The 12,723-nt window shown below is 34.4% G+C and overlaps 1 protein-coding gene across 1 annotated transcript; it reads right to left on the bottom strand.

Moving 5' to 3' along the window:
- Positions 1-4,526: 4,526 nt before the first annotated feature.
- On the bottom strand, positions 4,527-11,307 carry LOC120261402 (pleiotropic drug resistance protein 2-like). Its single transcript, XM_039269285.1, is given in 20 exon segments — positions 4,527-4,860; positions 4,952-5,206; positions 5,334-5,505; positions 5,602-5,829; positions 5,903-6,030; positions 6,124-6,207; positions 6,273-6,563; positions 6,653-6,983; positions 6,986-7,154; positions 7,291-7,422; positions 7,512-7,677; positions 7,768-7,871; positions 8,015-8,175; positions 8,258-9,081; positions 9,083-9,262; positions 9,373-9,651; positions 9,771-9,855; positions 9,952-10,040; positions 10,744-10,864; positions 10,947-11,307. Coding segments are annotated over 20 exon segments (4,401 nt in total). The 5' UTR covers positions 11,279-11,307; the 3' UTR covers positions 4,527-4,590.
- Positions 11,308-12,723: the final 1,416 nt, after the last annotated feature.

The following is a 12,723-nucleotide window of genomic DNA, read 5'->3' as shown; positions in this document are numbered from 1 at the left end:
CACCAAACTTAAATGCACAGAGATGATGAGATATAAAGCTGGCCAAAATCAAGATTTAGATTAGCCTCAATTGATGGGGAAGTGATGTCAAGCACCCATGTAGCAGGGTTTGACCACCTTGGATTTTGGAAATCCCCAGAATTGCCTACATAAAAAAATTATACTTGTCAGGATGATGTGTGTTAAGAGATGCCTTTGTTTTTCCCTCCTCAACGAAGTAGAAACTCACTTGTACATACTCAAATGAGGCTTTGAGAATATTGGCCAAGGAGGCAATCATATGATAGTTTGCCTCCGGTTCTCATCAATGGCAGCTCTAAACGGAATAGAGCCACACGCTGTGTTGCTAGCATTGACAAGAAACATACCAAAGAGGTAACAGAGAACTAATTAACCTCATTGTAAGATTCAAAGAAACCAATGCTTGGTTGATGGATGGTGCAGATCATAGTATATCTAGTACTAAAATGCAGAATACTAACAAGGGAGAAATGTTGTAAAACTTACGATCATGATCAGTATTTATCAATATAACTTGGAAAAACTTGAAACCACATAAAATTTGAACACCTTGAAGGGACATGTTGTTATTACCTCCGTCCCCTTTGCCATGAGAGTCCACCTTCATCGTCTCGTTGGTTTAGTGAGCACGTGAGTTCACTTGGTTGTGGAAATAAGAGGCAGAAAACTATATATATACACAGCATTCGCTGCATTCCCATGCCCCATGCAGCTTATGGAATTCGTTGCAAGGTTCCATGTTCCCCTCACTGCAAAGGACACATTCCTGCCCAGCAAAACGCTATAAGACCATTTAACATCACTAGATGCTAGCAGCTCATTGCCAACCATTGATTCTACGGCAACTTCCTCTATTTTTGTCTTATTCACAGGTAGCAGAAGTCCTCTTCCTCGCATCGTCTATACTTCAAGTTACTCTGGGATAATAATATCTTTACCTTGATGACTTAGTAAAGATACATTAAAATGGTTCTAGAACGACTTTTATATATATATATATATATATGTTTCTTTTTTATAAAATGCTAGTATTTTAAGGTCAGAGAGGAGTTTCTGCTCATGACGTCGGCTAGCTTTTTCTCTAAGTATTTTTCACACAGGTCCCTCCCTTCTCAAGGTTATTTGTACTGTGTCCTATGATGATTCCACTACAAAGAAAACATGGGCATTAGAGACGGGATTTTTTCGTTGATGAAAGTCAATATCACCGACGGATTTTGTGACGTAATTTCAACAAAAAAGATTTAGCATCTTAGAACATATAAGTGATGGAATTTCATATTATCACCAACGGCATATTCCATTGGTGATAGTTTCCGTCAGAAATTTTGTTGGTGATGGCAGCGCTTCCCATGGTTCCAATCTAGGGATGCTAGTGGGGCAGGGATTACCCGAAACATCCCTCCGGGGCGGGGAACGGGGAAAAATTCCTCTCCGCCTAGCGGGGCAGGACGGGAGCTGGGAATGCTCTCCCCGCCCCACGGGGATCCCCACCCCGCTCCCCGTGGTGCACAGGGATTCCCCAACAAAAAATATATATTATATATTTTTAGTATATTTGTTAAAGATTATTTCAACATTAATATAATATTATATATATAATCAATAAATATTTATTTGTTAATTTTTTTAATTATTAATAAGTTTCAGTAAATATAACTTTCATATTTAATAGAAACTTAATTTAATTGTAACAATAAATTTGAAATAATATTATATATTATAAATATTATTTTTTCAATCCATTAAACATTTAAACTCTTGCTCATTAATTTATCTTTATATTATAAAATGGGACTCACAATTATTTTATACAACTTATTAACTATTTATATTTATATATTTCATTAAAACATATTTATTTAATAAAATCTTAAATTATTTTAATAAAATGATTATATAATATATTTATAAAATTAAAACTCAAACTAATAAAATTAAAAACTAGTGTTACTTCAATGTAATACTTGGAGATAATTATATGAAAAATTGTTTTAAAAATTTTAATCAAAACTTTTTATTTCCTATAGATAAATATGTTATATTAAAATTTAGATTAAATTGATTAATTTATCAACTTTATTGAAATCTCAATTTGTAAGTAGAACATCTCTTATGAAATCTCAACTTGTAAGTGGAACATCTCTTATGAAATCCCAACTTCCGCAGTTCCCCATCTTCAATTCTTTATACCATCGATTAGTTCATTAGTTTGTTGTTTTCTTATACATTAAATAATACTTATTTTGAGGAATATTTTGTTTATTTTTAAAAATTTCATATATGATGTGTTACATGTGTAATTAAGAAAAACAATTTGATGGAATAGGAATTCCTTGTCCCCGAGAGTATTCCCCGACCTCGCGGGGATCCCCACGGGGGAGTGAGTAGGGGGAATTTCTCCCCATGGGGAATTTTGAGGCGGAGAATCCCTGCCCGTGGAAAGGGATCCCATTCCCCGCCCCGCCCCGCCCCGCTTGCATTCTTATTCCAATCCAATGATGAAATATAACAGCTTGTCCTCCTTGGACATGTCGGTGATGTCGAGCATAAGAAATGTGAATGCCTTCACATACTCCCAGATAGTGCCGGTTTGCCTCAACTTTGACAAGGCGAGCCTTGCAACCCAACTTGTGTCGCAAGGAAAAAACTGGACCTTCAGCTCCTTTTTCAGTTCCTCCCATGAACTGAAGGACTTCTGTCCTACTTGAGCATCCTCGACCCTTCGGCTTCTCCACCATAACTTCATAACTCCAAATTCTGTAGGCCTAGGTCTTCTAACCTAGCACATAAGAGTCTAGAGGGGTCTGCTCCCTTGCTGAAGCTTCCTAGCAAATCATCGTGGCGCCCAACCACGTGCTCGGTGCGCTCCTCCAACCAATTTAGCCAATCCTTCGTCCCTCCTGCCATCAAGAGGATTTCCTCGGTCTTGAGTCTTACTTGCCTGGTGATAGTCCGTCACCGTCAACACTCAATCTTGCTTGAACAGGGCTTTGCAGTTTGATACCATAGATCACCAGCTTTAGATTGTAATACCTTTTTGCTTTTTTTCCCCTTACTGTAGCTATTATTTTTTAAGGTATTGCGATAATTAAAGGCAAAATTGGTACTATCTCTTGTTTAATTATTAATTAAATTTAAAGCTACATTTTTTTATCTCATAAAGTGAACATTAATTATATATATACACAAGTGAATAAACCATAATTTATTTAAGAAAGACATCAATAAAACAACAAGTGGAAAAACAACAACAAATAAAACCAAAGACAAAACAACAATGAAGGAAAAAAAAATTGGGGGTGTTTAGATGCAAGGATTGGGCGCTATTGGAATGGAATTAATTATCTATAGTAATCTAATTCCATGTTTGGGTAACCAACTATTAGAATGGTAATGGTCACTCTAGATAATCCAATTATCTACAGTTAAGGAGTTGTATTACCCCTAAAATTGGGAGGAATGAGGAGTAATGAACATTATTCATGATGAAATGATATTTTTACCCTTGATTAGATTTAATTAAATAAAAATTATTAATTTTAATAACTAATTATAATAATTAAAATAAATAATATTTAACAAAATGGACTAATTTAAGTATTTAGTTAAAATAATTAAAAAATAATAAGTAATATGAATTATGTAATATAGTTATTTAAGTGAAATGATGTTTTTGCCCTTAATAGATATCTAATCAAATAAAATAATTAATTTATGTATTTAGTTATTATAATTAAAGTGAAATGACACTTTGACCTTGAGACATATTTAATTAAATAAAAATTATTAAATAATTATAATAATCATGAAAGAGATATTTAATTTAAATATTTAATCATAATAATTATTTTTAACAATGATATTTAAATATTTTATAAATTAAAAAAATTATCATTGAATATTATTCATTATTTTATATCTATAAATTATTTATTTGTATTAAAGGTATTAAGGTAATTTTATCATATTTATAAATTTTATCTTTTTTCATTCTCAATGACATTACTTCAAACTAAACACAGTTTTTATTTCTAATTCTATTCCTACCGCTTTATTTTCTTTCTCTTTCCCTTTTTCATTTTCATTCCATTCCTATTCCGCTAATAAATGTCACCTAAATCTACTAGAGGTGGATGTAGATTACAAGGGACTACAAAACCATCAACTCACTTAATTAGAATAAAGTATTGTGCCCATATTTGTTTTAAAAAAATAAATAAAAGAAGAAAAAAGATATGATGAAGCCTTAGAATAGAATAGTTGTTTTCATCCTATATATATATATATATATATAAATTAGAATTTATTGATTTTATTAAAATATATATATATATATAAATTAGAATTTATTGATTTTATTAAAATATATATATATATATATATATAAATTAGAATATATATATATATTAGAATTTATTGATTTTATTAAAATATATATATATATATATATATATATATATATATATATATATATATATATATATATATGATAAACATTTGAATAGAATAAAGTCTAAAAATATGATAAATGATGTCCCCACATGGGTGTCAAAATGAAGAACAAATCTATCTGCTTTGATAGTTGAGGAACTTGATGCAATACACAAACACACAGAAGAAGATGAGCACAAATGCTAAATGCAGTACTGCCATGTAACCAAGAAAGCTCTGTTGGAATCCAAGAGTATGATTCAGCAAATCCTTCACAGGGATGCTAGCCTGCCCAGGCACCAGAACCAAGTTCTCTTTGTCACCTACTTGAGAAACTACAATGCCATAGATTGTCCAAAAAACAGGACAAACCCAGTAGTACCATCTCCACCATATGGGAGTTAACTGTAAGAAAGACATGCATTAACGGATCACTGAATGAAGCTCACTGTTATATGCTGCAAATTAAGCCAGTTCTATAAATATGTGTGCTTACCGATCTCGGTATGATGAAGCCGGAGAACAAGTTCCATAGGCAGTTGAAGAAGGCGTAGAGAATGCTCGCAACGGCGATATTCGGAGTCATTGCCATAAGCATCATGCCAAATAACACAAAGTAAACAAAGCACATGAAAATGAAATATAGGAACCAAAAGAACTTGTCTGCTTGCCATCCAAAGTTCATCATAGAGAAGAGAAGGATGGTGTAAATAAGACTCTGCACTGCTACGTACACCATCTCAATACTAACCTGTAAAGCCAAAAGTTATAATAATACCAACATGTTAGAATTATATAATCATAAGTGAAACTTCAACTCATTCATTTGCTCTGTTTTTTTTTTTCTTTAGTGTATCAAATATCATTGTTCTTTTTACTTGAGCAAAGGCGTAGGACAAGGATGAATACATCCCAGCAGCTTTTTCACGGTATAAAACTGCTCTCTCAGTGGCAATCACAGGTTGCACCTTATTGGCAGCCATTGCACCAAGAAAGAAGACAGCAGAGTAGATGCCTCCCAACAAGTTGAACAGATCCTGTTGCTTTGTTCTGTTCATGCAAGCGCAACAATATTGTCATGCAACTGTTTTAGTTCATTTCAAAAGAATTTTCATGTTAGTGCTGATTGATTAAGCAAAAGCTTACATCTTACTACCCTTGTTCCAGAACATAGTACCAAACATGAGACCATAGACGATAGTTGTGATGATGCGTGTGCTGTTATATTTCGTATTCCTCCAATAGGACTGCCGTTGTTTCCAGAAACAGGCAATGCTCTGAGTCACAAAGCTCTGTGCATATTCTGTGGGAAAGTTGAGATCTTTGGAGCCTGGTGCTGGAATGTTTAGCTCATTGATAATGTCCTCATTCCTCCTGAATGAACAACACCACAGAAAACGTTATGCAAATTCCCAGTGTATCTTGAACAGCAAAGCTTTTCACTTACTTATAAAGAGAGGAAGAGGAATACAGCTCTGCAAAATCAATGTTCAATTGAGCCTCAGAGGAACTTATTTCAAGAACCCATGTTGCAGGGTTTTGACCTTCACGGATTTTAGGAACTCCAGGAATAGCCTATAGAACAAGATTGTTAGTCTGTGATGCATTCATTTTCAATAAAAAGCAGAATAATTTTGAACAAAAAAAAAAAAGGAGAGTGAAACTCACTTCAAAGTAGTCAATAAGGTTTTGTGAATGCTGACCAAGGGGACCAGAGTATATGAGCTTGCCTCCAGTTTTCATCAACATTAACTGCAGGCAAACACATCAACCTTAGTTTGAAGAAACATATCAAAGCAAAAGCAAATGCAGCCAACCTCGTCAAAAGATTCAAAGATATCAATGCTTGGTTGGTGAATGGTGCAAAGCACACTACGTCCAGAGTCAACAGTGTTCCTCACTGTTCTCATGACTATTGCTGCAGATCTTGCATCAAGTCCAGTTGTTGGCTCATCCATGAAGATGATGGATGGATTTGCTACCAACTCCACAGCTATCGTAAGCCTCTTCCTCTGCTCAGTGGACAATCCATCCACCCCAGGAGAACCCACTAAAGCATTTCTCAATGTATTGAGCTCAACAAGGCCCATCACTTCCTCCACAAACATCTACATATTATGACAGTGTGCTAAAATGTTAAACATCTTCCATTAATCTCTACCTATAAACATAAAAAGAGAAGATTTGTACAAAATGCCTTTCTTTGTTTTTCTGTTATTTCGGGTGTGAGACGTAACCAAGCAGAGAAAAGCAGAGATTCATAGACAGTAACATGGGGTGAATGAATGTCAAATTGTTCACAATAACCACTAATGCGAGCAAAGGATTGTTGCTTCTTTGGATAACCAGAAACGTTAATGCATCCTTCAATAAAGCCTTGTGTCTTTCTTCCAGCCAAAACATCCAACAGAGTAGTCTTTCCAGCTCCACTAACACCAACTAGTGCAGTGAGGACACCTGGCCTAAAAGAACCACTTACATTGGACAGTAATTGAAGACGATTACTCTTAGCTCCTTTACTCTTAGCGATGGTAATTCGAATTTCTTAAACACTGAAAAAAAAAACGGTGTATGATTACTTGAAAACCTTTTTTTTTTTACCTGACTTACACTTGGAATGTCTACATAATAGTTCACATTACTGAATGTGAGTGAAAGTGGCTGAAAAGGCAAAATCATCGGTTCACTACTCTTTTTACCTGTCATATTATCATAGCATTCAGATTGCTTAGCTAGTATATATTGCTAATTATCCCGGCAAAGAATTTTAAAGATATGTAATTTCTTATAGGCAAGGAAGTGAATATTAATGACAAAGTGGTTAGAAACTCAAACCTGAACCGATGATTTTAGATGATGTATTATCGTCTGACATGTTTTGCCTCTGATTTCCATTTGATCTTTTTTCCTTAACATCATTAACGTCTGCATCCTCATCTACAATGGCAGCATGAAAATTCCCAATTGCTGCCATGGAGAGAAAACCAGTCAGCAAAATTGAATTAAATGAATAGCTAGATTAACATTGAAAATAAAAAGAGCATGTTATGACTTAAGATTTAAGATCTTAAGAAAGATGACAAAACAAGCATTAAACACCATGGCAAAACCCAAAATAGCTCCAATGGAGATCCAGTAAATGTAGCTTTCTGTGAATATGCCTCTGACTTTGAGTAATGCTTTCCCTACTGTTGGTTCATTAATTCTTGGATCAGTATTTGGCTGAAAAAGATCAGAATCACAAGCAAGTAAGGATTAATCACATCAATATCAAAAGCTTTTAGATGATTATCAATATATATAATCTCTTACAGTGTTCCATCTAGGATCAAGGAATTCATTGACACTAATAGCATCCTGCCCATAAGTCATAGGAGAAACCCAAATGGCCCATGCCCACCAAGAATTGACATCATCTGTTCAATGGAAAGGGATCCAAACAAAAATAAATAAATAGATAAAAACAATGCTTAGTATAGTTCAAATTTAGTTTTAGCATTGAATATATGAACATATGGTTTTAAATTGAGGAGTTGCTGGACAAAGATGAGCTTACAACCTTTAGATATAATGAAACCTCCTAGCACAAAAATAAGAAGCATAAAACAGTTCCCATATGTGTTGGCATAAATAATAGTCCTTGCAGCTGCAGCGATAAACCGGCACATTGACAAGCTCATATGGTGTATAAAGAATAATGCCAAGAATTGCCTAAAGAACCTGAATATTTATATACAAATGAAGATGTTAACTTCTCCAAACATGCAGCACAAGTAGATGAATTATGTTTATAGATCATTACCGACTAGCAGCAGGTGCGAAACCCATGGGATAATAAGTAATCAACATCCATATTCCTGATTCTAGTAGTGAAATAGGAATTCTAAGAATTATATATGGCAATGCGAAAGCCCAAGAAGGGAAAAACAGAAAATCCCTCTGCTTATAGAACACCGGAAGCCTTTCAATAGTCATCACTATCTCAGACATACCATTGAACATCACAGTTGTCAAACCGTAAAATAAAGCATTTATGTACTTTGTTCCATCAGCAATGGTTCTGTGATGCATTTGTGATCCTAAGAACACGCTCATGGCAATCACTGACATGATTGAGATTTGAAATGTCTTGAATATATAAACAAATGAGTTGCGTTTCATTAGCAACCATTCCCTGAAGAAGCATGCCTTGAAGAGCTTCCAGTTTGAGATGCCATACTTATTACTTGTCTCCTTCACTATTAAATTATACTCTGCTCTGTTCTGATCATAAGGGATGCTGAGACTGTCTGAGATGTACCTGCCTACATGAAATGTCTTGAAGGATTCTGCAAACTCAAGAGCTGAAATGTATCTAAAAGACTGCTGGTTTACATTGAACCAATACTTCTCTTGATCCTTCTTTGAAGTGACTTCTTGCAGGAAGTCTGCAATTCCTTTCCTTTCAGGACATCTAAAACCCATGAACTCAAAGAACTCAAGAACATGCTCTCTTGGACCTTGATAAACAATGTGCCCCTCGGACAGTAAGATTATGTCATCAAAAAGTTCAAAGACTTCAGGTGCCGGCTGGAGAAGAGACATGAGCACCGTTCCATCCATGACATGAACCATTTGTCTCACAAAACTTAACAATCTGAAAGGTGGTGGAGCTATCAAGTCCAGTTGATATGTCATCCATGAACAGTGTTCTGTTAGGCCCTGCCAACATCTCTCCAGTAGTTACACGTTTCTTTTCACCCCCAGAAACACCACGTCTCATCTCATTACCCAGAATAGTATCAGCACAAATATCCAAACCAATCACCTACAAAAGATATATATATATATATATTAACAGGAATATGACTTGGAATATAGACTATAATAATATATATATGTAGTAGCCTACTAGCCTATGAAGGGAAAAGAACAAACTTTGAGAAGGTAGTCTGTGACAAGGTTGGACTTCTGTCCTGGCATTGCTGATGCTTTCATGAAAGCATCAGTATCAGGGTCTGGCTTGATACCTGCAGCCTTTTCACGTCTTAGTAACTCTAGCAGCATTTCATAGCCTCCTCCAACACCGGAACATTGTCCAGAGAAATCCAATGTCTCTCTGACTGTCATTTCACAGATGTGCATGTCATGCTGATTTATATATGAACTTATCCTTTGAGGGATGAACTCTGACAGATCACGTCCACAATAACTCACTCAACCCTGATATCTGACACACAGAAATTTACTGTTATATCACACAATTGTTTATAAAAATATATATATATATATGGTTTTATGAAAATTCATATTAAAATGGACATGGGAGCAGGCACCTTTAAGTTTCTATCTGGCATTCCTGAGAGAGAACGTAATAATGTTGTTTTTCCAGAGCCGGGTGGACCAAGAAGAAGAGTCATCCTGGAATAGTAATAATACATTAAAAAAAAACAAAGATTTACTCACATTTCTCAGCTGAATTAGAAATCAATATTAGAATATATATAAACTCACTACCTGGATGGCTTAATGATACCATTGACACTGTGGAGTATTTTGTGGACCTTTTTCTTGGACGGAAAAAGACCAAGATGCCCTGCCATTCCCTGGGAACATTAATGGAAAAGGTCAGCCTGTTTACTCTTAAAAAGTCAGCCTCACACACTTTCATGCTAACTTAACTCAAACTAAATATTGGGATTTTTTTAGACAAGTTTATAGAGGTAAATAAAAATAAAAATAAAAATAAAAATAATCCAAGCACGAAGTCCAATATCCATGTGTGATATCTCATAGATGACAACAAAACATGCAACCTTAAAGTCAGTCCTCTTCAATTCAAAGGCGAATAGCATGTGCACATGCATACTATATATTATTATTTTTAAATAGTTAACCCACAAATATTATTACAACACCTTATCTGATTAATTGAAGCAATTTATTTATTTTTTTTTAAAAAAATATTATTACAACAATCACATAAAAATACAAAGAACATAAATTAAAATACAAAAATTCACTAAAAATGGAAACTACAAAAGTGCAAAAATTAAAAAAAAATATAACAGAAAACTAGCACAACTTCACTTGTGTGGTGGAGCTAATTTGTACTTTTATTGTTTTAATATATGTAATTTATCCAATTTTTTTTATATATAAAAAAAAACTAGCACAACAACAAAAACAAGAAGAACTAAAAAAACTAAAATAAAATCAAAACACAATCAAATGTTTTTCATTTCCAACAACTCTTCAACGAACTCATTAAAAACAACCAAAAATTTAAATAAAATAAAATAAAAAAACCTCGGTGAAGTTGATGACAGAGTTGAGCAGTGTCGGCAGCGCTCTACTCCCAACGTACACCTTCCCTTCCACTGATAACTCTTGAAACCGTACCTCAATCTTTGGCAGCTCCATGCCCACCCTGTTCATGTTTATATAATATATATATATATACATATGAAGAAATAAATTTAAAGGAAAAAAAAAAATGGGAAAACGGGCACCGTTCATAACGGCCTTTGATCCAACGAAGGAACTGTTCATTATCTTCATCAACATCGGCGAATATGCGACTCATGAGAGTCTTTTTAAGATGAGGTTTGAGACGTCGGACATCAACCTCGTTTGTAACAAGTTGGCCGGTCAGAGATACATGAAGGATGATGCCTTTCCTGGCCCTGTCCGGAGTTGGAAGGCTCTCTAACTCCACCCATCTCGGATCTTTGTCATCATAGATGAAGTTGTAGTCACCTTCCTCCTCGTTGGCCCGAAAGCTCGCCGCCATTAGAGCCCGCCGGCTACTCCCCATCCGGCCGAGGTCGCCCGGCCACGCCATGAGCGGCTACTGCTGCAATTAATTGTGGTAATGAGATCACTTGTCAGCTCAGACATTGACTATATATATATATAAAAATATTTATTGTAATAAAATGTAAGTTTAAAAATGGTAAATTTTAGATAAAATTTACTTGGAGTAATTGATACAAGTAAATTTATTGGCGTGGATCTCTACAGCTGCGGAGGGTCCTAGAGCAAAGCTGGTGGAGTCATGTGATGCTATCCGCTGCTGTCTGAACTTTGTTGGCCCTCAGGCGGAGATGGATAGCGGGGTCTCTCCCCCAGTTGAGGATGGAGGAGATATTCCTTCTGAGGAGACACAGTTTCAGTCCATGGGCTAGCTGGTTGATCATTCCAGGCGCGTTGTGTCGGCATGTTTTTTCTCTTTCGTACATGCTTTTTATTTTTGGGTTTTGTTCTTGTTGGTAGTTTTTGTGCTGCCCTTGCTGGTTTAGGCTGTGTTGTCAGGTGGCTGGGTTTGTGATACTGCTGTGAAAGTAGTGTTTGTGTCACTCGATTCGTTCTTTTTTAATTGATGTGGTTTTATTCGTTTTTCATTGATACAAGTAATGATATTAATATTTTTATTTTATTTTTTAAATTAATTTTTTTTTTCATGTATAAAATGTGTATTGGAGTTTTGTTTGAGATTAACGGTGAGTGCAGAAACACGTGAGAATATTCTAATCAATGATTAGCATTACTGTTTTGAATAATCAAATAGAGCCACACCATGACTGTCTCCTGTAGATAATAATGCATGGCAAGCCCCTTCCAGCTAGGAAATGGTTTTTGTTTTTTTTTGTTTTTTTAAATGTATGGCTAATTAACCTACCTTTTTATTTATAAGAAAAATAAAATACTACCTTTTCTGGTATATCGGTTATGAGAATTTTTTTTTTTTTAAATAAAAGTGGATAAACGAAATGGTTTTTTTATATTTATAATTTTAAAGAATAACTTATATGGTTTTTTTAATATTATTTTTTAAGTTGTTTGATAAGTTTTTATGTGAAAAAACTAACGAGTTGAGCCGTTGATAGAGTAAAATGGAAACAGTTAAAGAGATTTTAATTTTCCAAGACATTGAATAGTTGAGTGTTTTTTCAGTGGACTAAAAAATCTTTTTATTTGGAATATTTGTAATAATACTCTGTTGCAATTAAATAACCATATTTCCACTCTCACGGCACTAGCATATATATTAATACTCAATTATTAATAAAAAAAATCATTATATATGCTCCTTGCATGAATTTTACAGATCCTGTTGTTGAAAAAAATCAAATAGTCAATTTTGACAATTTGAATAAATCTCTATTTTATGTTTTTTTTTCTTCTAATTCAATTAAATTGAGTAATAATGTAAGCTGATCAAATTTTCAAACCTGTCCAATGTGAGTGATTATGGAAAGCAAACCCCTGATTTGCACTCGGGCTAAT

The sequence above is a fragment of the Dioscorea cayenensis genome, chromosome 5 (genome assembly GCF_009730915.1).
Source record: "Dioscorea cayenensis subsp. rotundata cultivar TDr96_F1 chromosome 5, TDr96_F1_v2_PseudoChromosome.rev07_lg8_w22 25.fasta, whole genome shotgun sequence".
In the NCBI taxonomy this organism is placed as follows: domain Eukaryota; kingdom Viridiplantae; phylum Streptophyta; class Magnoliopsida; order Dioscoreales; family Dioscoreaceae; genus Dioscorea; species Dioscorea cayenensis.
This window is presented reverse-complemented; position numbering and strand designations above follow the sequence as displayed.